Source organism: Labeo rohita, chromosome 22 (genome assembly GCF_022985175.1).
Source record: "Labeo rohita strain BAU-BD-2019 chromosome 22, IGBB_LRoh.1.0, whole genome shotgun sequence".
Lineage (NCBI taxonomy): Eukaryota > Metazoa > Chordata > Actinopteri > Cypriniformes > Cyprinidae > Labeo > Labeo rohita.
The window spans coordinates 61,639,066-61,664,550 of NC_066890.1; the positions used below are offsets into that span (position 1 = coordinate 61,639,066).

The 25,485-nt window shown below is 34.2% G+C and overlaps 1 protein-coding gene and 1 long non-coding RNA gene across 2 annotated transcripts; both read right to left on the minus strand.

The window, feature by feature from the left end:
* Positions 1–5,518: 5,518 nt before the first annotated feature.
* On the minus strand, positions 5,519–6,383 carry LOC127153314 (uncharacterized). The gene is made up of 3 exons (XR_007825248.1): positions 6,154–6,383; positions 5,937–6,000; positions 5,519–5,698 (listed from the first exon to the last, which is right to left on the minus strand). It is a non-coding gene; the product is annotated as an uncharacterized LOC127153314 (long non-coding RNA).
* Positions 6,384–11,007: 4,624 nt separating this feature from the next.
* LOC127153296 (uncharacterized) lies at positions 11,008–25,025 on the minus strand. Its single transcript, XM_051094328.1, has 5 exons — positions 24,962–25,025; positions 13,849–14,181; positions 13,333–13,647; positions 11,793–11,859; positions 11,008–11,489 (listed from the first exon to the last, which is right to left on the minus strand). The coding sequence occupies exons 1-4, from the start codon at positions 25,017–25,019 to the stop codon at positions 11,804–11,806; spliced, it is 762 nt and encodes a 253-aa protein (XP_050950285.1). The 5' UTR covers positions 25,020–25,025; the 3' UTR covers positions 11,008–11,489; positions 11,793–11,803.
* Between the last annotated feature and the right edge of the window lie 460 nt (positions 25,026–25,485).

Below are 25,485 nucleotides of genomic sequence, written 5' to 3' on the forward strand. Positions count from 1 at the left end.
TCCTAATATGCACCCTCTCGTGTTCAAAACAAGGATTTTCCTCTACAAGAATAATTCTGCTGTTAACAGATTGGGGTTCACATGAGAGGAGCAAATCAGTGACAGTTTGAATCTAACTTTAAAATTAATTACTATAAAACTATAAATCTTCTATTTTGGTCCATATGTATAGGCAATTTTTAAAAAAAAAAATCACCTTATTATAGGAAGCCACTCCAAATAATTTGTTGCAGAAAAGCTGAAAAGTCACAAATTGATTCAAACTGTTCTCCTAACCTGTTTGGCCAAATCATTAAAAAAGAGTGATTCATTAAAGGAGAAGTCCACTTCCAGAACAACAATTTACAAATAATTTACTCACCCCCTTATCATCCAAGATGTTCATGTCTTTCTGTCTTCAGTCGTAAAGAAATTATGGTTTTGAGGAAAACATTTCAGGATTTTTCTGCATATAATGGACTTCATTGGTGCCCCGATTTTGAACTTCCAAAATGTAGTTTAAATGCAGCTTCAAAGGCTCTAAATGATCCCAGCTGAGGAAGAAGGGTCTTATCTAGCGAAACGATCAGTCATTGTTTTTAATTTGTATACTTTTTAAGCACAAAAGCTTATGTAGCACAGGCTCTGGGAATGCTCGTCCACGGGATCTTGAACGTTTCATTCATTTTGAAGGGCAGAACGAGTCGTCTCGGGGAGTGATTCAGAACATTATAATATTAGGTTCTGTACTGAAATTAGTTCACCTATTTCGAGTCTTCAGGTTTTTCGAGTCGTTCATTCATCTTATGGCGCTGTCACATGATGCTGATTTTGCTAAAATGAATGAAATGACTCAAAAAAAGATTCATTCATTTTGCTGAGCGAGACTCAATGGTCAGAGTAGGTAAAATGATCCGAACTTCCCATCACTACTACGAATCATGTCTTCGAATCACCACAAGTTGGCTCAAAAAGGTAGAGTATGTCAAAAACTCCATGTTATTTTCTCTTACAACTTTAAAATCGTGTGACATCGTTGTACCTTTCTGTTTGTAAACAGCATTTGACTTAATTGCACTCTCTTAGTCTTCGCGCTTTCGCTTTGTAAACACTGGGACTGTAGTTCTGCCTACTTTCCACATGACCTTTCAACATGATTTAATAGTACGTAGTGTTGTGAACGTGCATCCCAGAGCCTGTGCTACACAAGCTTTTGTGCTTAAAAAGTATACAATTTTTTTTTTTTTTTTCCAAAAAAGAAAAAAAAATGACCAATCGTTTTGCTAGATAAGACCCTTCTTCCTCGGCTGGGATTGTTTAGAGCCATTTGAAGCTGCATTTAAACTACATTTTGGAAGTTCAAAATCAGGGCACCAATGAAGTCCATTATATGGAGAAAAATCATGAAATGTTTTCCTCAAAAAACACAATTTCTTCATAACTGAAGACAGAAAGACATGAACATTTTGGATGACAAAGGGCTGAGTAAATTATTTGTGAGTTGTTCTGGAAGTGGACTTCTCCTTTAACGCACATTGGCTCTGATTCTAAACAGATATACAGAAAATACCAAGCAGATCATATGATCTACCTGATCTCATGACAAAAACGTACCTGTGAAAATGTTTTCACAAGATGTGAAATATTATAGAATAGAATACTGTTGTCAAAGACGCCATTTGAAGCTAAACACAGATGTTTAAACGGACATACTATGGATGAAAACTGCTATGATTACTTTAATTTAAAGCATAAATCTGATTTAAACAATAGGTCTAAATAATATTCACATATGCTGTTCATAGGGGACGTATTGTATTAGCCCTACAGCATGAAATATTATTTAAAAATATATTACTAACATTTTTCATAGCATTTATTTATTTTATTGACTTTTTTTTTTTTCGCAAATGCAAGTTTATATCTCTAATTCAGACTTTATAACTCAATTTAACTCAAAAATAGTGAGTTTGTCAATTCTGAGGGGGGAAAAAGCCAGAAGTGTGGGATATAAACTCCTTTTTTGAGCTGAGGGGAAAAGAGAGAATGACCAGTTGTTTTTCCTTATTAGAATTATAAGATATAATCTCAGAATTGCAAGAATAAATCAGAATTTTTAAAATAAAATAAAATTTCCCCCTTTTTTTTTTTTTTCTTCTTTTATTCCATGCCACTTGAAAACCGCCCACAAAAATCCATCTATATTGACACCTAATCAATATAATCTATAATCTTTTTAAATGTAACTACTTTGTACCATATCCATGTAATGGGCGTGCATCATGAATGTTTACAAACTGATAATTGGTCTTTAAGTACATATCACTGCAATTTCCAACAGAAATGAACACTGGAGGCAGTAAAACAGCACAAGCACTTGTTTTCGTAAACAGTTAAGATCACAGCTCTATATGTTTCGCATTCCGGACATAACAAGTTTGCTCGGTAGCTCATCCGGCACAGAATTGGACTTAGGATTCAGAATCCCTGGGTACGAATCAAGACTCATGACTCACAATGAAAGAACTGAAAAATGAGAGCTCGAAAAACAAGCTAAAACGGCATGCTTGCATTTGTGTTTTTATGTCACATTCACTTTTGTTCATAGTATCGGGTAGTGCAGATGGTACGTTATTTTAAATCATCTTGGAGCATTAGAGTTATAGCGCCATTCAATGGCCACTTCAAGTCAGAACAGTGGTGACATGTACAAAACCAACATCAGTCCCTTTAAGGCAAGTCATTTCACTCGGCGGCCATCTTTGAAACAGCTCTTGGGTAAGCAAGTGCAGCTCCTATCTATTTAAATAGGGAAACATCAAATTCTCCAATACTGTTCACCAAGCTTATGATTAAATTTCATATTTGAAATCACCAATGGAATCTGACAACAAACTGCCTCATAAAAATCGTTCATTATGCTCCAATAGTGTTAAAAAAAGCTTATTTTTCAGACTAGATCAGCCAGTGCGCATGCACAGTACTAAGCGCATGTCTCAGAACGCTGACTGTTTCTATAGCAACTGGAACTTCTAATGGCAGCTGCAGTGACACGCTGACTTTACTAGTCAACGATTGGCTCTTCCATTAAGAAGGCGGGGCTTCGCTGCCATAATGAGCCTTTCATCTTTCCCCATTCAAAACTATACAGTGACAAGTGACAAACATACCATATGCATGTTAACAAACACTCTTTTAGTGGCACATAGTGGACATTTCACATCAAATATGTCAGGAAACATACATGGCGGTACATATTTTGCGTCTTGCATCAAAAAGTTCCCACAGGTATGTTTTTGTCATGAGATCAGGTTAAGATCAATACTTTAAAAGAATATTGAGTAATAAATCCACAACAGTAACAGCTTGACTAATGAAAACCTATGTGACTTGCAGTGATGGGAATAACGGCGTTAGAAATAAACGGCGTTACTAACGGAGTTATTTTTTTCAGTAACGAGTAATCAAACGAATTGCTGTTTCCCCCGTTATAACTCCGTTACCATTACCGCCGATGAAATGCGGCGTTACTATTATTTATTATAACTTATCATTTATTTTTCAGTTCATATGAATAGATGCGTAGCGTACCTGTATTTGATGAGCCGTAGACTCTAGTGTGAAGGTACACAACTGGCCGTCGCTTTCTCTTAGAATCAGAATCACAAGGATTTTGTTGTGAAAGAAAGATACAGAGCGAGCGAGTCTTTTATATCATGCAGAACTGACGCGCTATATGTAAACAATATTCTTTGTTGTATTTTCCTGTCAAAATAACGGAGGTCCTTCGGAATTCTTCAGCTTCTAAGAATTGCCGGTTTCTCCGGTAGTAGGCGGAACTAATGCGCAAACGGCAATCTCATTGGCTGGCGCTCAAACTAAAATTTCAGCAAATCAGTTCGAGTGAACGCAGACAACGTAATTAATATTCATGAGCCCAGCAGACCATTAATCTTTAGTGCATTTTATATTGTTGTTAGTAGTAGAATTCGTAGTAGTTTTATCAGTATTATTTTTCCCCCCTTTTTTATAGATACACTAAATGACAAACAATATCTTAAGCACCACCACCAGTCCTAAGATCAGTCAACATGACAAATGCATTCGTACATGGTTATTCTAGTAGTTCTAATTACTAAAGTTTAATGCTAAATTAAGTTACTTGACATATTTGAGCATTTTTCTAAAAAAAAGTAACACAATAGTTACTTTCCCTAGTAATTAGTTACTTTTATAATCATGTAACTCAGTTACTAACTCAGTTACTATTTGTGAGAAGTAACTAGTAATTCTAACTAATTACTCTTTTACAATGACATGCCCAACACTGGTGACTTGCTACGTGACTTGCGATGCTACCACTGAAATGTAGCTATTCATGACAAATACTAGTTGTAAATATATGTATACTAACAAATATAGCTGATGCTGGTTATGAGATTATGAAGATTATTATAGAGATTATGAACATGATTTACAGTACAGTTCACAGACAGAACGTGCCCTTATGGATTTACACAAGAACCTTAATTTGTTCTACGCTACACAACAATAAAAGACGATGGACAAATATGGAATTTTCTGCCACGAATATTGCAGGCATGGATAAAAAAAAAACAAAAAAAAAAACAACAACAACAACATGAAACTAAAATTTAAGGGGAGACACTGCAGGCAAAACTGCTGTTTCCATGCACCTGTTAAGTTTGAGATTTTGGGCTTTTTGGTTTTTCATAAAGTGTTTTTTTCTTCAGACTAGTGGAAAGAAAACATCCAAAAGACATTGTTAAGTGTTTCTTTTATAGCACTTTATCTATTTGTGCAAATATATTTCAATTACAATACATATGTTTAAAGGCTGTTTTCTAAAAATGACTTTTTTTCTCCTACACTGAGCCATAAATCTCCACTTCAGTAGCACTTACACACACCAAACTTTACATTTTTATTCCTGTCTATGTCCTGAAGGTTTTTACAGGGGGATTTGTTCATATATAATCTGCTTGATTTTATACAACATTTTATTCCCCCCAAAATTGTAAAAATAAAGATATTGTTTTCTGTCTGTTCTAAGTTTTTTTTTTTTTCCTGAATTATGGTGTGACAAAATGAAATACCCAAAATTCCCTCTTTGTCACTAATATGTCCAAAAATAAATAAATACATAAACAAACAAATAAGAAACTTTTGAAACTGACTACATCCAGTTTTCTGACTATACCCTATTCACCAGCAGTGTCTCGCCTTAAAAACAAAGTAAAAAGTAAAAATGTATTGCACAAAATGTAAAAATGAAAGCAAAGTTTTCAGAATAGAAAATAATGGTCACAGATGGCAAAATAATTGAATTAACACATTAAAAAAATAATAATAAATCAAAATAAATCAAAACTTTAACCACACTTAAAATCATATTGCACAAAACTGAAATATGAATGCAAAAATCTGACTTTCACACAAAAATAATGTTTTCCTGGGTTATACTCACAGACATGTTCTGGTCATACATTTTTATTTTTTTTTTATGCTTATGCTGTTTTTCACTTTGCTCTTGTTTCCATGTTCTGAGCTTGTTTTGCCAAATGTTGTGGTTGGAGTTTCATGTAAATCAGGGTGGGCTTAAGCTTCATCATTGATCCACTAGTTCTAGATCGACAGCTCCTCATCTAGTCAATCAGTTGAAGAGGGGAGTTGATGTCATCACAATGCACCTCATCAGCTGTTGATGACACAGTGATCTGTTTACTTGTACAGGTGAAAATATGGATAATTGTCAGCAGGGGTAACATCTTTTCATACACACTGTTATATTGTCTGCCTGCCACAGCTGTACAATTGGTATTTACTGGCATATGCATCACTCTGTATTCATGACCTTACTAATAGTAATGCAGTGACCCTGCAGATAAGAAGTGTTAGTTTCAGATGAAGTTATTTCCAGCTCCAGCAACACTTACGTCTGAGAAGTTTCCACTGCTCTTGTTATCACACATATGTCCACATATCTGTTTTGTGAAGAGCCTAATGTCAAACACAAGTGAATCATTTTACAAATAAAAGCATTGCAATTAATGATTTACTGCAATTTGTGTGATTTATGCATAAGTGATCTATATTGGGAAGTAAAAAAAAATGTTTAGCAGTTTCTAGCAGTGTAGCATGACAAACACTAACCACTATCGTCATGTCATGTGACTGATCTCTCTACAGTCAATAAAAAACACATCTATTTTACATTATAAAGAGCCTCCTGTAGCTGCACTGGTCTAAAGAAATGATAGCCACGCTTCGTACAGACTTAGATCGACCTATAATGCAATGGTCCCGCGCTCCACTTAACATAAACATGTGATCGGTTACGCCGTTTCTTCTTCTTCTTGTTTTACAGCGGATCGCAGACTTATAAGTGCATTACCGCCACCTATCTCTCAAATGGACCATTGACACTCTAACTACCAAATTTTCTGATTATCCTACCAACCCACATGCAACCCTACTTGATTCTTGTACCCGTTCAGAGTCTTCATAGAGCTTCATCCAGCGCTGTGTGTTCAGCTCCTCCGTCCACCCTCAGCCCTCTTGGCAGGATTTAGATTAGAAAAGAAAGGAAAAGAAAAGAGAGAGAAAAAAAAAAAACTAACGAACAAACATATACTCGCTTGTGCAACCCGGTACTTGCCAAATATTGTAACAATAGTGATGTAATATTACTACCTGAACTTAATAAATTCTTAATTGAAAACTGCTCTCCCTTATTCTCTAGTTTGTCCTTCAACTCATTTCTTTGTACAAAAGTACAAAAACTGTACTTTTATACTGTTTTGCTTAAATGAATATAATTCTTGAATCTCTATTATCATATCTTGTCTTGTTTCTGACTTCTGCTCAAAACTTATTAGAACTGAACTAGAATCTGAACATATTATTGCCTTGGATATTTTAACTTCATTAATCCACCTTATTGCCATACTTATTGCAAACATCTCTCCAAATTCAGAAATGCCCTCTTTTGCCCTGCAGAGACCTCAGTCTCTCTACTGACTTTCAAGTCTGGCGTTGCCAGTAGTCATGTAATTGTAATTGCATATTTATTTATAAAATGACAGACAGTTAAATAATATTTTATAATGTTTATGAATGTTACATTTAACAGCTTGTGGGATGTATGACATCATATTTTTAAATGCAAGTAAACTGTTGAAACATTTAAATTAGCATTATTTTTGGCATATTTAATAATGCTATAAAATAATTAAAATATAAAATAATTCAAATTTAAATATTTTAAACGTTTCTTGCATTTAGTAATAAGCTGCGTGGACAAAAATTACATGTAAATGATTTTAAGACTATTTTGGCCATGCTCATTGCATGGTCTGATATATTGGGCTATATCCAAGCCATTAAAATTAGACCACTGATTGCCTTGATTTCGCCGGTTGGTCTGAAAGCAGACTACACCTAGCCCATCTAATTCAGAGCTAAATTGTGGCTATATATATAGCATGTCATGAAATAACACTTACATCTTTGTAGATATTATTGACACTGCGAACATGATGGTATATCAACCATCTCATGCGCTGCCTGGCCAAAAACTACAATGAATCAGATTTGACAATGAGTGGGCTACAAATAGCAAATTTTAATCCTAAAACGTTGAGTGCTGATATTTAAAATAATTAAAAAAAAATAATAATAATAATAATAATAAAAAAAATGAAAGGGTACTTTAAATGAGTGAGTCATTGCGATTGAACCGAATCATTTAAACCCAGGAAAAATCTTGTTTAGAACAAAACAGTGCAGTGGCTGTGCTAATGATTTTTGTTGATAGAACAAATAACTCAAAAACATCATAACTGCTCTTAAATGAAGCTGTCCATTTGTATGATAAATAAATCTCTTACTTACATAGTTCGTACATCTGCACTTTGTTGCTTATGAGGGAATTCCCGAGTTCAATCTGAACAAAACTCCAGGTCTCAGCTGACTGTTCTGAACGCCTCTGATTGGCCACTGCATTCTAAACTCAACAGAGTCGTGTGTGATTGGTTAACCAAAAACTCAAAATAAAATGTGATTTTTTGGGGTGTTATGGGAGGTCCGGGACCCACACAGCCCCCCAGCCCCCCAGCCCCCCCTCAGTTCCAACACTGGTTACACATAGCCGGATTAAATCGGGTCTATAGTTAACCGAGAGGGTTAAAGGAGAAGTCCACTTCCAGAACAACACCAAACAATTTACCACCCTCTTGTCATCCAAGATGTTCATGTCTGGTGTCTTCAGTCGTTAAGAATCTGTTTTTTTTTTTTTTTTTTTGTTGAAAATTTCAGTTTTCAAATATAATGGACTTCATTGGTGCCCTGAATCTGAACTTCCAAAATGCAGTTTAAATGCAGCTTCACAAAAACTTATATACTTCTTTAACCAGAAGGATGCTTTGCATTTCCGGTCTCCAGTGTTTCTAGTCAAATTAGCGTATATTCCGAGCTGATAAATCTAATGTTAAACCTATTAAAATGTTGTTAAAAAGCACATGGCTCCATAGCGCCATCACTTTGCAATGTCATAATGACCATCATTTGTCAGAGCCTCACTCCTCAAAGATTAACAAATGTGTGTAGATGACACCAAGCTGCTGACATTAGCTACATTAGAAACAGATGGGCGCTATTTGAATGGGTTCTGTGGAAGAAACTTCTCTTTTACTTCTCTTATGTGCTTATACAGAATATTGTGTAAGTATCTACTTCATTTAAACCTGCTGTGAGGATGGCGTGAGAGAAGGGTATTGGGGCCCTAAATATAAAGATTTGAATCTTGGGAGTATGATGTAGCAGAATGTATTTGTCTGACTCTTACTATGTGTGGAAAGTTACCGGTTAGGAGATGTAACCTTGAAAGCTAGATATAAGTTGGAGTGAGCCCTCCCTTCTAGGTTGCACTCTGCAGTAACCTGTGTTTCTGTATGTCTGTCTGACCTTCTTTGCAAAGAATAAATGTATGAAAAGACAGTTGACTGAGTTTGTCTCTTAAGCTGTGAGTGTCATTTTTTTTTTTTTTTTTGCCACAACAGTTTCTATTGAGACTGAAATAGAAGAGCATCCAATCGAAAGTTAAAATTTGTAAATTGTATACTCAGGTAAAAGGTCTATATGTGAACCAAAAAGAGAGTCTAAATGCAGGGATCTCAAACAACTAAGACCAAACTACAGACGGATAGTGATACAGCTAATCTTTATATTTAAAAAAAAAAAAAAAAATCTCATCAAATCTCATCAGATAGGTAGGATTACTTTAAAATAATTAAATTCAACATTTAATCAACAAAATGATATAATATTTCTGACTTTTTTTTTTTGCAATCGTTTAATGCAGAAATGAAATATTTGATGTTTTACATCATGTAATCATTAACTAACACAAGAGACCCGTCATCTAATTAGTGAAACTAACTTAAAATAAACTTTAGAAAAGTTTAATTGAAATTCAAATGAAAAAGGAAAATATGAATTACGCCAAACCACTTCGAAATTTGAATGACAACTACTCTAGTATATTAATGATACTAAAATAACACTGGTTTATGCTTATCAAGCAGTCTTTTCACTGAAAATATAAGTTGCTTAAATAATGATCATTTATAATATTCAAACAGTTTATTTAAAACAGTATGAGTTTATTAAAAGAAATATGAGATACAATGCAAACATGCAAATAAAGTGCAAAAAGAAAATCTAGAAGAAAACAATGGGACAAAGAAACAAAGGAAAGGGTGTGGTCAAAATAGTATCCATGGTAACAAACAAAGGGTGCAGAGAATCCAATTAAACAAGAACAGGAAACATACACTGACACATACTATGGAAGTATTTTTCCAATTGATTTTCTCCATAAGGATTTCAAATTCTAATGAGTTCTAATGAACCAAACCAGCTCTGCGCTGGATCACAATAAAACACATGTGTTTGGATTATTTTACACTTTGCACATGTAGTGTGCAAATACAATACTGATGCACATGACAAATGAAATAAAATTTGACAACACAATACTGGTAGAGCAGATCTGCTTCACATGGAGCTTTTTTAAAAATGAAATAATGATGCTGACCAGAACATAGTCAAAGGATAATTTAAGAAATTAATTTATGAAAATGCAACTAGATTTGCCTATGACAGACTGTTACAGTGTCTTTTGTAACTGGTAGTGAGCTGTTACTCCAGGGCATATACAGGAATCATGAGTTAAATGTAATACCTTTTTAAGGTATTACCATACATTTTAAGACCTCATCACCACTTCAGGTTTTAACTGGTTACATAGGCAACACTTTGACTTGCATTTACTATATAATGGTTGTAAGATGGCACAACTAAACAGTCTTAGTTCCTGACAAGCGATTTAGCTGTCCACACCAGACGTAAGTCACGTGACGCCACAGCCATTCAGAAGCACAGAATTACACTGCACTCTTAACGAAATAAAATTTTATAATCTAATTCATAAATATGAAACCTTTTTAACATTGTTAAAAACTAAATATTGGATATTGGTCATGGAAAACACTTGTTTGTTCGCAGTTTTAACATATGTTTGCTTAAATTTATTTTCAAGCTCTGAGGTAAACTATCTGTTGTTGCTTTCAGCATTGCTATAAATGTCACGCAAAATGATATTCAAACTCACATTAGACACTTTTAACACTGAATAAAGCACATAATCAGTACCTGAGATTATAACTGTCATACTTTGTGTTGTTGTTCCAGCTTCTACCATTTCTAAAACAGAAATTTTGTGTGTCAAAAACTTAGGACAAAAACTCCTTTTATCGCGTAATAGGACACGGTGTTGTATCGTAAGATGTGCTCGGTTTACACAAAAAAGAACAGCAATCATTCAAAGGCGATTTAAATACATTGTGAGTAACAATTGCAGTCCTGACAGATTATTTTAGAACCAGCCACTATCAAAATAATCTGCCTGCGGGCACGGGGCAGATATTATAGCTGGCGGGCCGCCAGTTGCCGACCACTGATTTTGACTGTCCTGAGAGCTCATGGAAGATTAGTTTTAAAGGTCTACACACATGTATATCTGTGTAAATTCAAGGTTAAATGCTAAATTGGATATTTCCATCTATTGTCACAAAGCATATGAATTAATATAATAACTTGATATTGTGTTATGTTATTGTTGAAGTGAATACAATGTATATAGAAAATCATTTTGTGAACTTTAACCATGAATAAGAGCCGCCTAGTGCTTCTTTCAGTAGCTTCACTCCAGAAACATTCAAGCTCCATCTGATCTGCTGAGACCAGCTCAGCCTTCAAGAAATTGCTTGAAACACATCACTTCCACAAGCACTTCACTGATAAGCATAAGGCGTTTATAATAAACATGCTAAATAATAGAGTGTTTATGATGATTTATGGCGATGGGAATCATTTTGCAGATACACAATCCACTTATGATCCTGTTAGGTCCTGTGACGTTTTCCTGTCTGTAAGAAAACAATAATTCACAGAAGATTACCCCCAAGAAAAACCAAAGCACCCCCATAAAAAAATGAAATGAAATAAAAACATTTGACGCATAACACATGCATAACTACTGCAATGCAATACAACCTGACATGATTTGCAGTCGCACGTAATGTCAGCATTTAATTTTAAAAATGGATCGGTTCCTTGTGCCAAGGAACTATACTCTATACTAGCAAAATATTAAAAGGCTACAGTATTTTTACCTAATTTCATAAAGACAATATTTTCCTCTTACTATAATAGCTGTCTGTAATACTTACCCTTAAAACTCCTACATCAAACCACGGCAGTCGACAGAGCGAATAACAATGACACGTATTCCTTTACCTGGAAATGAATCAGGAACACAAAAGTCTTTACAGTCACTGTTGCCAACTCTCGCAAGTCAAATAAGCACTTGCAACTTCAAAAACAAGCCCCATATTATTTGATTACATATTATCATGCATATTTATTAATACAATGCAAACTGCATGAAAGTGCATTCATCCATAACCCACACGGCTCCGGGAGATGAATAAAGTCCTCCTGAAGCGAATTAATGTGTTTTTGTAAGAAAAAAAAATCTATCTATATATTTTTTTCTAAACAGTAATCTCTAGCTTCGTTTCAATCGCCACGCTGGTGTCTTAAGTCATCCGCTGGAATGGCATTCTAGCGAACTTGGCTTGCACTGCGCCCCCTAGAGCACAGTAAAGGATTAATTCCAGGACAAAATGCTTCAAGGAGTGTGCTCCTCCATGTCAGAGATATCTGACACTTAGACATTAGCACAATTTATGCATGGTATGTTTGAGAAAAGGATGGCTGAATGTGTTTTGGTGATTTGGTTAAACATTTTTTTTCTATCACTAAGCTAAGTGGTCTAAATGTATTTATTTTGTCTGTGGAAGGTGTAGTACCATAAAATGTTTGTCCAATCATATCCCTTGGTCCAAGGGCTATGATAGGCTGTCCTGTCTGCATATGTATTTGCATACCTCTCTGCACCCTGTTCAAACAGACATGATATGTCATCAGCGTGTTCCATTATGCTATTGCAGACCGAGCGAGAATGGAAGGCATTATTATTGTAATATTATGCGCTTTGTACTGTAATGTTTTCTTACTGGACATGAGGTAATCTGACAACATTGCATGAAATCCTCCACCAACACTGTTACTCATCGTGTTGCTGCTTAGCCTCTGGTCTGCCTGAATACGTTCATGTGTTTTGGAGGAGGCGTGGCTTTGGAGAGTAATTTGCAGGGAGGGTGGGAGCAGGGTAGGTGTAGGGGACATTTTACTGTACCAGTAAGTCAGCATCCATTTAATAATTTTAATAAAACTTATAATTAACTCTTAGCAAAATTATTGCATACTGTTTTATAATGTGCTACCATTCTGAGGTGCAGATATATGCCACTATTTGCAAAAAGTGGTATAAATAGCAGAAAATACTGTCATTTTTACATGATGTAAATAGAACCCGTGGCTATTTTCAAACTTGCAGTTAGTTTCAGTTTTACAGTTTGTCAGTCTGATCTTAAATGAAAACAAATACTGGTGCTCAGAATAATAGTGATCCATAATAAAAATTAAAACATGGCTTTTCCCAATTGTTCTTGTTACTTTTTCTTTACATTTAACTAATCAGTTAACTTATTATTTGTATTTAATATTAATAGTATATACTTATAGTAAGTATCTAAATGTATATATATTTAGATATATATTTATATATAAAGCCATAGAGACAATAAAATACTGTCAGTTTAAAAATGACGTATTCTCAAATTCTAAAGACTAAATGATACTCACCAGTGACAGTAACTCTGAAGCTCCTAATGATGCTGAATCTGCTGCTGTTGATCTGTAGTTTATAAAGTCCAGAGTCTGTGGTTCTGGTGTTTGTGATGGTCAGAGATCCAGTCTGATTTACCTCCAATCTGTCTCTGAATCTCCCATCACACTGATCATCTGTACAGATCTCAAACTGATCTTTAGTGATTTTAGCGATGCAGATGTCATTAAAATACCACGTCATCAAATTCCACGTCATTATCACACCAGGATCTAAAGTAACATTTTCTCCCTCCTTCACACAGATTTCATCTCGTTCAGCAGCAGAGACACCTGAAACACAAACCAACAGCTGCTGGAGGATCTTTTTGGGGTGAAAAATAGTGTGAAAATAATTATGGATATTCATTTCCTCTGAAATTCATTAGAAACAAAATTAACAGCCTTTATTCATATAGAAGTCATTCTGTTCTGTTCAATGATGCAGGTAAAGAGAAAAACAAAAACAACTGTCTTTTAAACATAATGACTCACCATGTACAGTAACATTGAAGGTTGTTTTGTAGTCTCTAAAGTTGATGATCACTAGTTTATAAAGTCCAGAGTCTGTGGTTCTGATGTTCATGATGGTCAGAGATCCAGTCTGATTGTCCAGCTTCAGTCTGTCTTTGAATCTCTCAGTACCTTCATTACACTGAACATCTGTACAGATAAAACTAAGATCTCCATTGATGTAAGCGATGCGAGTGTCATTAAAATACCACTGAATCTTTTCTTGTTGGTTTATTTTAACATCAGTGTGTAGAGTGACTGTATCTCCCTCCATCACAAACACTGAGACTCCATCTGAACCAGCACCAGACACACCTAAAAAATTAACAGATAGTTATAAATGTCTTGGAATACATTCACTGCACTGCATTTATGTTTCAAAATAATAATAATAATAATAAAATGTGACTCAAAGTGCTTTGCAACAACAACACACACACACACACACACACACACAATACAACACATTCAATAAAACAGACATTTTAAGTGTAAACTACTCAAAGGCCAAGTTAAAACAATAACTTGTGCTAGCTTCCCTAATATCTAAAGGTAATGTATTCCATAGTTTTGGAACATAATTTCATAATTTTATAAATGGCTCCATCACCATTTTTTTTTTTTCTTCCTGAACTAGGAACCTCTAGTAAATGTGAAGATCTTAAAGTTCTTGATGGAGTATAATTAACAAGAGAACTGTTATGTTATTTTATAGGAAGCCAGTGCAATGTAGCTGGATCTGGTGTTATATGTTTTGGATAATCTGAAGTCTATTCATTGATTTTTGTGGAAGACCAGTAAAAAGTGAATTACAGTAGTAAAGTCTACTTGAAATGAAGGCATGAATTAATTTCTTTCCGTTTTAAAAGAGGTCGAAGTTTAGCAATGTTCCTTAAATGGAAAAATTATGATTTTTTATTAATGTGAGAATTAAAACTTAAATCAGAGTCTAAAATTACACCAAGACTTGTGACCTCTGGGTGAACCCAAGGAGTCAAATTGACTAAATTCTTATACACCATTTCTGTAAATATCATTTGTGTGAAAATATTACATTATTATTACATTTAGTTTGTAAAAGGCCGTTAACGCACACCAGAAACGCTGAAGATGGAGAGAGGAGAAAATACTAGGGGTGGGAATCTTTTGGTACCTCAAAAGATTTGATTAGTTTAGATTCTTAGGGTCATGATTCGATTAAAAATAAATTTTCAGTTTTTAATCACGATTCACAATTTTTCTTTTGTGCAAACTTTTTGTGCAAACTGGCCATCAAACACACCAGTATATTGATACAAAGTCCTGTAGTCCTAACTCAAGAAATCAGTGATGCCTATTAACTATTAACTTCCTAATAAATCAAAAATATTTTAAACTTCCTATTAGGGATGTGCCAGAATCCTAAGACCATGTTCAGAAAGGAAATGACATGTACTACGGAACCCCTAAAGGTAATAAAAACAAGATGGGAGGAAAAATATATTTTATCTCTCCAATTATATTGTTGGGTAATTATACTGTATATAAATTCCAGACATCAGGGAACTGCTATTAATATTCGGAGCACTGAAAGTAGGGCATGATGTATTAGTTTTTCCTCCTCCATTCAAGTGTCCTTAGACTGTAAAGTCCAAAAGGAATTTTCATTTAGGTCAACTGGATGTTGTTCGATTAACCTAAATTTTGAGAAAATTATTATTATACAAATAACCAATTGACATTTTGACCTAAAATTCAAGGTCATAATAAAATGGAGATTTAATTGAGATTAAATTACTTTGTGCACCGAAAAGACAGAATGTGCAGGAAACCTTTAGCCACGATTGGATACCTTCATTGGGCCAATTGGGTAGACCTTACAGTGCAATCCCATAAGAGTATGAGTGGTCTGTGGCTGAATCTACTGACAGTGCTCAGATTAACCAACACAGATGCAACATTGGTTTATTTGGTTGCTTTGTTGGTCAAACAGCATCTTGGGTGGTTTTTGGCTAAAATAAATATAATATATAAATAAATAAATAAATAAAGTACAAAATAAACTCCTCGTTTAGTCCTTTTACTGTAACTACATACGGAACACTGTGTTTCCCCACGGACGCTACTATTTAAGACCGTAAATTAATTGTTAAAGACTAAGTGCCATTTATGTTAATTGTCTTATTCTCTCTCTGTGACACACAGGAAGTTAGAAAGTTAGTGAATATCAAACGAAGAGTGCCTCAGCATGATTACAACTGTGACAGTGATTTGGTGCCGATTTTATGCAAGATCATCAACAAACAATAAGTTAATATTAAGAGACTTACATTTTAGACAGCATATTGCCTGTTTTTGCTCTGTTTCGCCACTGTTTCACTGTTTTGTGTCTTTGAGCAACATGGCGGTGTTTCATTCTTGAATGAATCACCCGTTAAATGATTCCCCAGCAAGCAATTTTTGGTCTAAAAAACATGTATTAGCCGTTGAAACACAGCCCAGACGTCTAGGCTAAAATAAGGTTGTCATTGGGCTGTCAGTGAAAGACGTCTTGGGCTGTCAGTGAAAGACGTCTAAACATAGCCCTAGAATAGATTAGACATCATTTAGACCACTATTAAACAAATACATCTGAATGTCTATTAGACATTGAATCTGCGTCTAGGCTTAAACAAGACTGAATTTGGGCTGTCAGTGAAAATTTAATAGACGTCTAACCATAGTCCAATAATAGACTAGTCATCAAACAGACAGCTAATGAACGGCTACATATATACATCTAAAACACAACAAAATGACCATCCATCCAAACAAACTACATATACAGCTTTTATTAAGAAAAATAACATTAACAACTTAAGAAAATACAAAAGTATAAAAATGCAAAAGAATTAATGACAAAATAAAATATAAATGCATTACACTCATATATAAATATTATGATTAAAAAAAAAAATATATATATATATATATATATTTTTTTTTTTATTTTTATTTTTTTTTTTATTTTTTTTTTTTTTCTTGTATAAAATGTTTCCCAACTGCATTCTTCAGGTACAACTCAAGTACAAGTTGGTCATCACTGCATCTGCAAAATAAGAAAAAAACAAATAGCATAAGAAAAGCTTTTTGAGAGAGAACTGAGAGAGAAAGCTCTGAATATGAGGGAATTTTTAAAACCCTAAAACAGAATACAGACTGAGGTGGTTAACAATTGCGGACAAAGTTCACTGACATTTTAAAATCACCAGTAAAGGAATTATTTTTTACATTTCTGATTTGCGCTGTGAATTATTAAGTATTGACACCACAATGTTTGATTAATGTGGCACACTTTGAAGACTTTACCTTTCCAGCATCCTTCTGGCACTGTCTTTGAGATTTGTTCATTCAATTCTGCACAACTTTGACACCTGAATAACACATACTAATGTCAGGCAGGTAGTATTATATGTGTCACTGTAAAAGTGTCCAAAATTGTCTGGCACAACTAATTTTATATCAACACAGTATCACTGCTGATACTGTAACTAAAATGTAACCCAGTACACACATTAACCTTAAATGTACATGGAATAATTATTCACCCCTACCGTTTTTATTACATTATGTCTTCTGATTGTACCGGTTAGGTTTTAATGCTGCATTGCACATCTTAACTGTTTGCACTATTTTAATACTGGTGCAAACTTTTTATAATTGAACATTTTATATTGCAATTTGAAATAATTTGTATTTTTGAGCTTTAGTATCAATTTGGAAGTTTCAAACTAAATCTTATTGTACTTGTACAATAACAAAGATACTCTATTCAATTAGCTCATGCTTTCTCTGTATGTAACAAGCCATTGTTCAGTCATAAATGCAATATAATAGTTAAAATAAATGACTGAATTTGTCAAAGATGAGAGCTCTAGTGAGGAAATGTTGTTTTGGAAATATTTTTTTTTTGTTTGTGTTTGTCTGTTTGTTTGTTGTTTACACCATTGCTGCCTGGATCTCCTCTTTTTCCAACAGCTTTTCCAGATGTAGAAACTCCTCCTCAATTTGTCCAATTCTTCTGAATGTGTGTTCACTGTATAAATTAATATAGATTAATCAAAGCTGTTTGTTCTGTTGTTTTGCTGTTTTAAAATCGCTTGAGTTTGTAAACACATACAAATGAACTTTCACTCTATTATCTATTAAATTTTGCAATGAATCCTGTGATCACATGCTGTACCGTGGGATCTAGTCCATAGGGATCACTATCATCTATGATCTGCTCCCTTCACTAAAATGTCACGGTTCCTATACATGATAACAAATAAAGTATAGATAAACAATGAACACATATACTTACCAAGACCAAGCAGGAAAGTCCTTTATCGTTTGTTGTTTCCCGTTGATTTCCCACAGGTAAACTTGTTCTCTCGTGTAAAAACAAAATTCAAAACAGCGGAATTATCGCGGGATCTTGTGACAGTGATCTCTACTAACTTTCAAGTCTCGCGTTGCCAGTAGTCACGTCTCAGCAGGAAGACAATTGCCATCTAGCGGTTGGTAATTGTTATTGCATATTTATTTATAAATTGAAAGAAAGTCAAATTATGTTGTATAATGTGTATGAATGTTACACTTAACAGCCTGTGGAATGCATGACATCATATTATTAAATGCAATGAAACTTTTGAAACATTCAAATTAGCATTATTTTGGCATAATTAATAATGCATTATTTAATAAAGCTATAAAATAATGAAATAAAATATAACAATTGTAAGACTATTTTGGCCATGCTCATCGCTGGTCTGATACTGGGCTATAGCCAAGCTGTTAAAATTAGACACTGATTGCCTCGATTTGGCCGGTTGGGCTAAAAGCAGACTGCACATATCCCATCCAACTCAGAGCTAAAACGTGGCTACATATCATGTCATGAAATGACACTGACATCTTAGTAGATATTATTGACACTGCAAACATGATGGTATATCAACCATCTCATGCGCTGCCTGGTCAAAAACTACAATGATTTAGATTTGACTATGAGTGGGCTCATGGATCGCGGAACCGGGGGGGCCGGGGGGGCCGCCCGGGCCTGGGCCCGGGTAATTTTTGAGGTCTAGTACAAATTATGACATACAAAAATACATAGATTCATATGGATCAATCATTAAACGATTGCCATCTCGATTCAAACACACGTAATATTATTGCTATATGATGATAATTTCTCCACGTCTATAAAACATTTGAAATCACAATCACATCGGAATATTTAAACCTGCTTTAGCGCAACCGCTGATCCAGAGAGAACTCTGGTCATGTAAGTTAAGCTTTATGTTTGAACAAGCTTCACGAGCAGAATACACGGTATAGATTACATTTCTGTGTTGCAAACATTAAATAATAACCAAAGTATTGGTATAAATGTTTATTAAAGCCCTGCACGGGCCTCGTATATATGCCCTAGCCCGGCCCTAGTCCGACAGCTTATCAGAATTATCGGCCCGAGTCCGACCTGAGCCCATCTTTCCCCCCCTCTTCTCCCAAAACAGCTTATACTAGCTACTGTTTCATCTATTGACATAATTCGGTTTTGTATGTAATGGCAAAGTGATTTTATTTCGTTTCATTCTTTTGTTAAGTTAATTTAGAAAACCGTTTGGAGCATTTTTGTTCATTAAATTTTCTGTTAGTTTTTGTTTTTTAAAGTAACGACCAAGCCACCAGTGGAAGACTGATCTAAAACATTGATCAAGCAGACAGTCTGTTTGATAAATTTTGCCTTCTCAAATTATCACGACTTGCCTAAAATAAAATCTATAGATATATGCCTAAAGGAGTATAAACAGTATAAAACAATGTTAGTTTCAACGTTAAACTTAGATAAATGTGTGCTATTAAGCGCATATCCAATCGTTTTTTCAGTGGAAACAATTTAAAATGTTCTGTCATTTTTGCTCATAAAGGTAAAAGTAATACATCATTCAGAACTGTTAAAGGTCTACTTTTACTTGTGTGCACTCACAATATCAACAAAACGTTGCAAACGGTGCTTTAACTAAATAAAGAAAACAAACATGAAGCACTTTCTAATGACTCAACAGGAGCGCTTCACACAAAGGAACCGAAACTCAGCAAATATATACCTCACAGACATGATACACATATCTATAGAAAGCTTGAAACGATTACTTAACGAAATAAATCAAATACTCTTTCACAAAAACAAAAAATTCTTTCAATATGTAATCTGTAAAGAGGCATTTCTCTAAAGGCGCATCCAAAGAGAAGATAACTTCATCTTTGCGACACTGACTCAGAAAACACTGGTTTATTAAGAAATAATTGAAATATCTCCGTACTATTTCCCCCGACATTGTAATTACTTTTGCCAGTGCTTTGTGGCAAGTTTCAGCCTTTTGAAACTTCAGCCTATAGCGCTTGAACGCGGATCTCTTCCAGCTGCGCTGATTTCATTTATAATGTTAACAAAATAATTATAACTAATAACTATACTATTAAAATTAACATTGTTTTTAATATTAAAATGTAGACTAGCATGTAAAATGTATAATCTTACATATTAATATTATACACCCCCCTTCTTTTGGTACGTTCCGCGATCCATGAGTGGGCTACAAATATCCGGTCTGACTACGAGATAAATCTCGGCTACAAACAGGCTACGAATAAAACATGTCAAAGAAATGAAATCAAACACATTGTAAACGCTGTTCACTTTGCTTACGTGATGGATTATCACACATCTCACAAGTTATTTTGCCAAAAAAATGACATGTATCCAAATTCAAGGTTTTTGGGCTAGAAGGGGGTCACACATAGCCGGCCTATATCGGGTCTATAGTTAACCGAGACGATGAACTGACGGCTATTGCTGGGTCAGTTCAATCGCAATGACTCACTTACTTAACAATGACTTACTGGCACCTACTGGCGGTTTTGATTTCACATTTAAAGTATCTTCATTTTAAAAATACATGTAAATGTCAGTATTCAATGTTTTGTTTAAAATAAAAAACATTATTTATGCATTTGTAACTGTAAGTGTAACTTATCCGATTACTCGATTAATTGATTCAATAATCCATATACTCGATTACTAAAATAATGGATAGCTATACAGCCCTATTTACAAGATAAAATGATTCAAAACTTACAGCCTCAAAACTTTCACCAATGTGGATCAATGATTTTGATGACACCACCCTGCACTTCAGCTTCTCATTAAAGTTTTTGTCCAGACCATAAAATTGATCCATTTAAATTTAACAGGCCATTTCAATTCTACACTGAATGGTATATTTTACAGTGATATGGATGAGATTGCATCTATAGAGGTAACTACATACATTATTTTAATAAAGAGATAGTGTGTTAAAAGCACATTTAGTTTATGGGGCCTGTTCATAGTGTCTCAAAATAGCACAGCTGAATACACTATAGATGTTCTTAAGATTATCTTACTAAAGAATATTTTTTTTAGTATATCAAGTACAAAATTAGTCTGTGGAAAATAGAGCACTTTACATCATGGAACTGCACATTTTTTTTTTTTTCACCTGGGGTAGTTGGTGTTACACTGATTACATTACTTGACCACCGCTGCACTGCCTTCACTGACATTTAGGCTAGCATTTTTATAGAAATCATTTAGTTCAGTTGGAAAACATACACTACAATTCTAAACTAAAAACATCTGCTGTAGCAACGTGATCTCATGATAATTCGTATGTATTTTACGTAAATATTTAATATTTAAAATCATATCAAGTTGAGGTATCAGTTTTTAAACTAGATAAAAAAGTTTTTCCAGACAAACTTTAAGTTGGCCTGAAAAAGTGAGACCTGGTTTTAAAAATTTTGAAAATTGTTACAGCCAGATACCATTGAAATTTTAAAAAGTTTAAAAAAACCACACACAGTTTATGAAGTTTTAAAAAATTTAAAGTTTGAATTCAGTTGTCAAATTCCAAGATAGATAAATTGATAGACTAGACTGATGCAGCTAAATGTGTTTCTAGTATGATTAGGGCCAGTTATTAGCATGTTTCCTAGCCAAATTAGCAACCATTACTGGCATGTTTCTGACATGATTCTGGCAAGCTGCTGCCAGTTTACACATGATTACTCAGGTTGCTAACGTGCCCCATTCCATGATTACATGTTGAAACTGTTTCTAAATTACATTAGTCATGACTGTAAATGTTTCTAACATGATTATCAAAATATGCATTTGTTTAACTAATTTGATTTCACATGGCTTGGATTTAAAACATGTGTAATTTGCATAATATATTTAATATTAATTAATTAAAAAAATGCTACAGAATAAATAGCTAATGAATAAGAAGTTGTTATAAATAAAGTAAATTAAAAAGTTGCTGTCTTTTCTGGCATGATTTCACTTTCTTAAATTAAGCAGTCTGATTAACAAAGAGCTGTGTATTTCTAGCCTGATTAATCCTTTATTTCAGTGGTTTCTAGGTGACTAGCAAAGTCACTAGCATGTTTCTAGCATGATTAGGCTAGTCGCTGGGATGTTTCTAGCATGATTAAAAAAAAAAAAATAATTCATGATTCTTTTGCTTGCCATAGATAGATAAATAGATAGATAGTAATGGTTAAATGATAGACAGACAGATAGATAGATAGATAGATAGATAGATAGATAGATAGATAGATTATTAACTTTTTGAAGATAGATAGATAGATAGAAAAGGTTTGTCAGATTTCATATATAGATAGATAGATAAGGTTTGAAGATGGATAGATAGATAGATAGATAGATAGATAGATGATAGATAAGGTTTGAAGATAGATATATAGATAGATAGATAAAGGTTTCAAATAGATAGAAAGATAGATAGATAGATTTTGAAGATAGATATATAGATAGATAGATAAGGTTTGAAGATAGATATATAGATAGATAGATAGATAGATAGATAAATAGATAGATAGACAGATAGATCAGTTAGATGCGCGGATAGATAGATAGATAGATAGATAGATAGATAACCCGTTATTAGTTATCCAAAACATAGATTTAAAGATATTGAGTATCAATGGCTTCTAGCAGTTTACATTAAACATAGTTCAAACAGACATGGACTTTTGGTCAATGAAAGTCTATGGGATTTTTATGATTTTTAATATTAATTTTTAAGAAAACCGTTGTTTAAACCAGTCTGAAAAGATATAGCACACTAAGTCAGAACAGTATGAAGATTTGACCCGATTTTGGAGTATGTAACTTGAACGGTCTAGGAGGAGTTAGTGTCCAAAAAATTTGCGGTCAGAAAATAAGAAGAATTATAGCTAGAAGAAGAAGAAAAAATAAGAAGAAGAAGTGATTCCTGAAGTTTAAAACTAGGTTTTGAAGTGCATTTGGCTTTCCCAAGTTTGTATTAAAATTATTTAGCATATATGAGTTGATTTAATATTCCTGAAAATAGTACTAAAAGGTGAGACCTGGTGAAAAAATATTTTAGCTCTGTTACAGCCAGATACCATTCTATTTTCAGGGTGTATAAAAACCACACACAGTCAGAAAGCGTCAAATATAATTTAGATGAAGGGAACATTTTCAAATTCCAAGCAAAGTCCATTTGAGGTCAGACTATGGCTGGATGCAGCTAAATGTTCCGAAAAAAATCCAGAGTCGGGCCAGAAACTGTTTAAAGCTGTAGCCAAATCTGGCAACCATTACTGGCAAAGAGCTGACTCAACAAGAACAATCTGCTGCCAGTTCACACCCGACAATCAGCCATTTCCCCATTCCGCTGACTAAAATAAACTGTTCTGAATTACATGAGTCATGACTGTAAACTCCTTTTGATGCCAGGGAAAATATGCATTTGTTTAACTTAATTTAATTTAATTCACATGGCTTGGATTTAAAACATGTGTAATTTGCATAATACCAATTAATATTAATTAATTAAAAAAAAATTCAGAATAAATAGCTAAATAATTTCTTTTTCTTTTTTTGCGGTCCGAATAAATAAAGTAAACAAAAAAACTGGTCAGGTTCTTTTATACATTGACCCGCGCATCACTGATATAAAACGATATAAAACTGCAATGAACCAGCTTTGGGGGGGCCCAGCTTGCAAAAGGTTGAGAACCCCTGCTTTATTTGATACATCTGTATCTTTTACCAGCTGGAGTGTGAACATGCCATGAGAGAAATGAGTGGAGTCCTTTATAATGTCATTTGTTTTCCACGTGCAGCGTTCAATATAGGTGTCCTAGAGACACGGAAACTTAGCACCAATATTTTTTTCAGCAGTTCTTACTGTCTTGTTCAGTTTATGTCTCTGCTGAGGAATGGAATGGACACCCTCACACAACACAGAAACACATACTTGTAAGAGAGAGAATTACGTTTATATTTATTTGAATTCGTATTTCATACACATAGGCTTCAGCACAATGGCCAACGCCATTCATATTCTGATAAATGTTAGAACCTCCCAGTATAAGAAGGGAACAGACTATGACACAACACCGGCATTAAATTAATATGCCCACGTTTCATCATTTTTACAGCGTTGCGCATTATAACCAGTGACACACGATCCCGTTGAGTTTATGAATGCAATGGGCAAGTTTTTTTCTGAATTACATAAGATTCATTACACCAGCCAACCCCAGTCCTCGCGAGAGTGCCTAAACGCGTGCTAGACCGAAGTCATATTATGATTAAAGTCTTGCTCGCTATCTGTATATTTGCTGTTATATTAACTTACAATTGTTTTTGATGATCATGTTAAACACCATTTCTGTCGTAATAAATCTGGTACTTGCCTAAAAGACGGGTGTGATGTGCGTAGCTAAGAGACACTTTTATCCTCAACCTGGAGTCTACCTTGCCTTTGAGAAACTGGAAAGGAAATGCACAAAGTGTTGCAAGTTCCCACTCTGCCCTGTTTCTTTTCTTGCTTCTTTTCTTTGTCCTTTTATTATTTATTTATTTTTTTTGTATTATTATAATTTTTATTTATTTATTTATTTTTTTTACTTGAAACGCAAATTTAGACTAACTACTCCTTTTAAAAAAGAAAAATCGTAGACCTGAAGAGAAATAGACAAATAAATGCCTTACCATACACGAGGAATGTAGAAAAGGCGAGCAAACTAACAAGACACTTCTTTGTCCCCATCTTTCTCTCAAGTTGGCATCGGAACTTCGAATGAATGAAACAGCATTGCTTGAGTGGGCGTCGTGTGTTATCCGGATCCGTTGTGTCTGACGTGATCATTTCAGATGCCAAAAATCGCGGCTTAAAATAGACGAGAAGCTGTAGTGAAAAGAGTGAAATTCAAAAAAAAATAAATAAATAAATAAAAAAAACAAAATTCAATATTCACATATAATTTATACACATAGAAAACATAAATATATTTTTTTTAATCTAATGTTTTATATGAGAGCAACATATTCTCAAAGCTAGTGTCAGAAAAGTTGTATCCCATCATTCTTAGCACATTTGTGATAACGCATGGGAAAGTGGGTTGACAAACTCTCCCTGAGTTTGTCAACCCACTTTCCCATGCGTTATCACAACAGCATAGGAAGTCAGCCACATGAAGTCACTTAATACAAAAAGGTCTATTGTTTTAGATATG

Excerpts from the sequence above, each read along its gene's own strand:
- LOC127153296 (XM_051094328.1), bottom strand. The coding sequence starts at position 25,019 with ATGGGGACAAAGAAGTGTCTTGTTAGTTTGCTCGCCTTTTCTACATTC. Across the intron at positions 13,648-13,848 it reads CTTCAATGTTACTGTACATG|GTGTCTCTGCTGCTGAACGA; the intron begins GTGAGTCATTAT and ends TTTGTGTTTCAG. Across the intron at positions 11,860-13,332 it reads CTTCAGAGTTACTGTCACTG|GTAAAGGAATACGTGTCATT; the intron begins GTGAGTATCATT and ends ATTCATTTCCAG.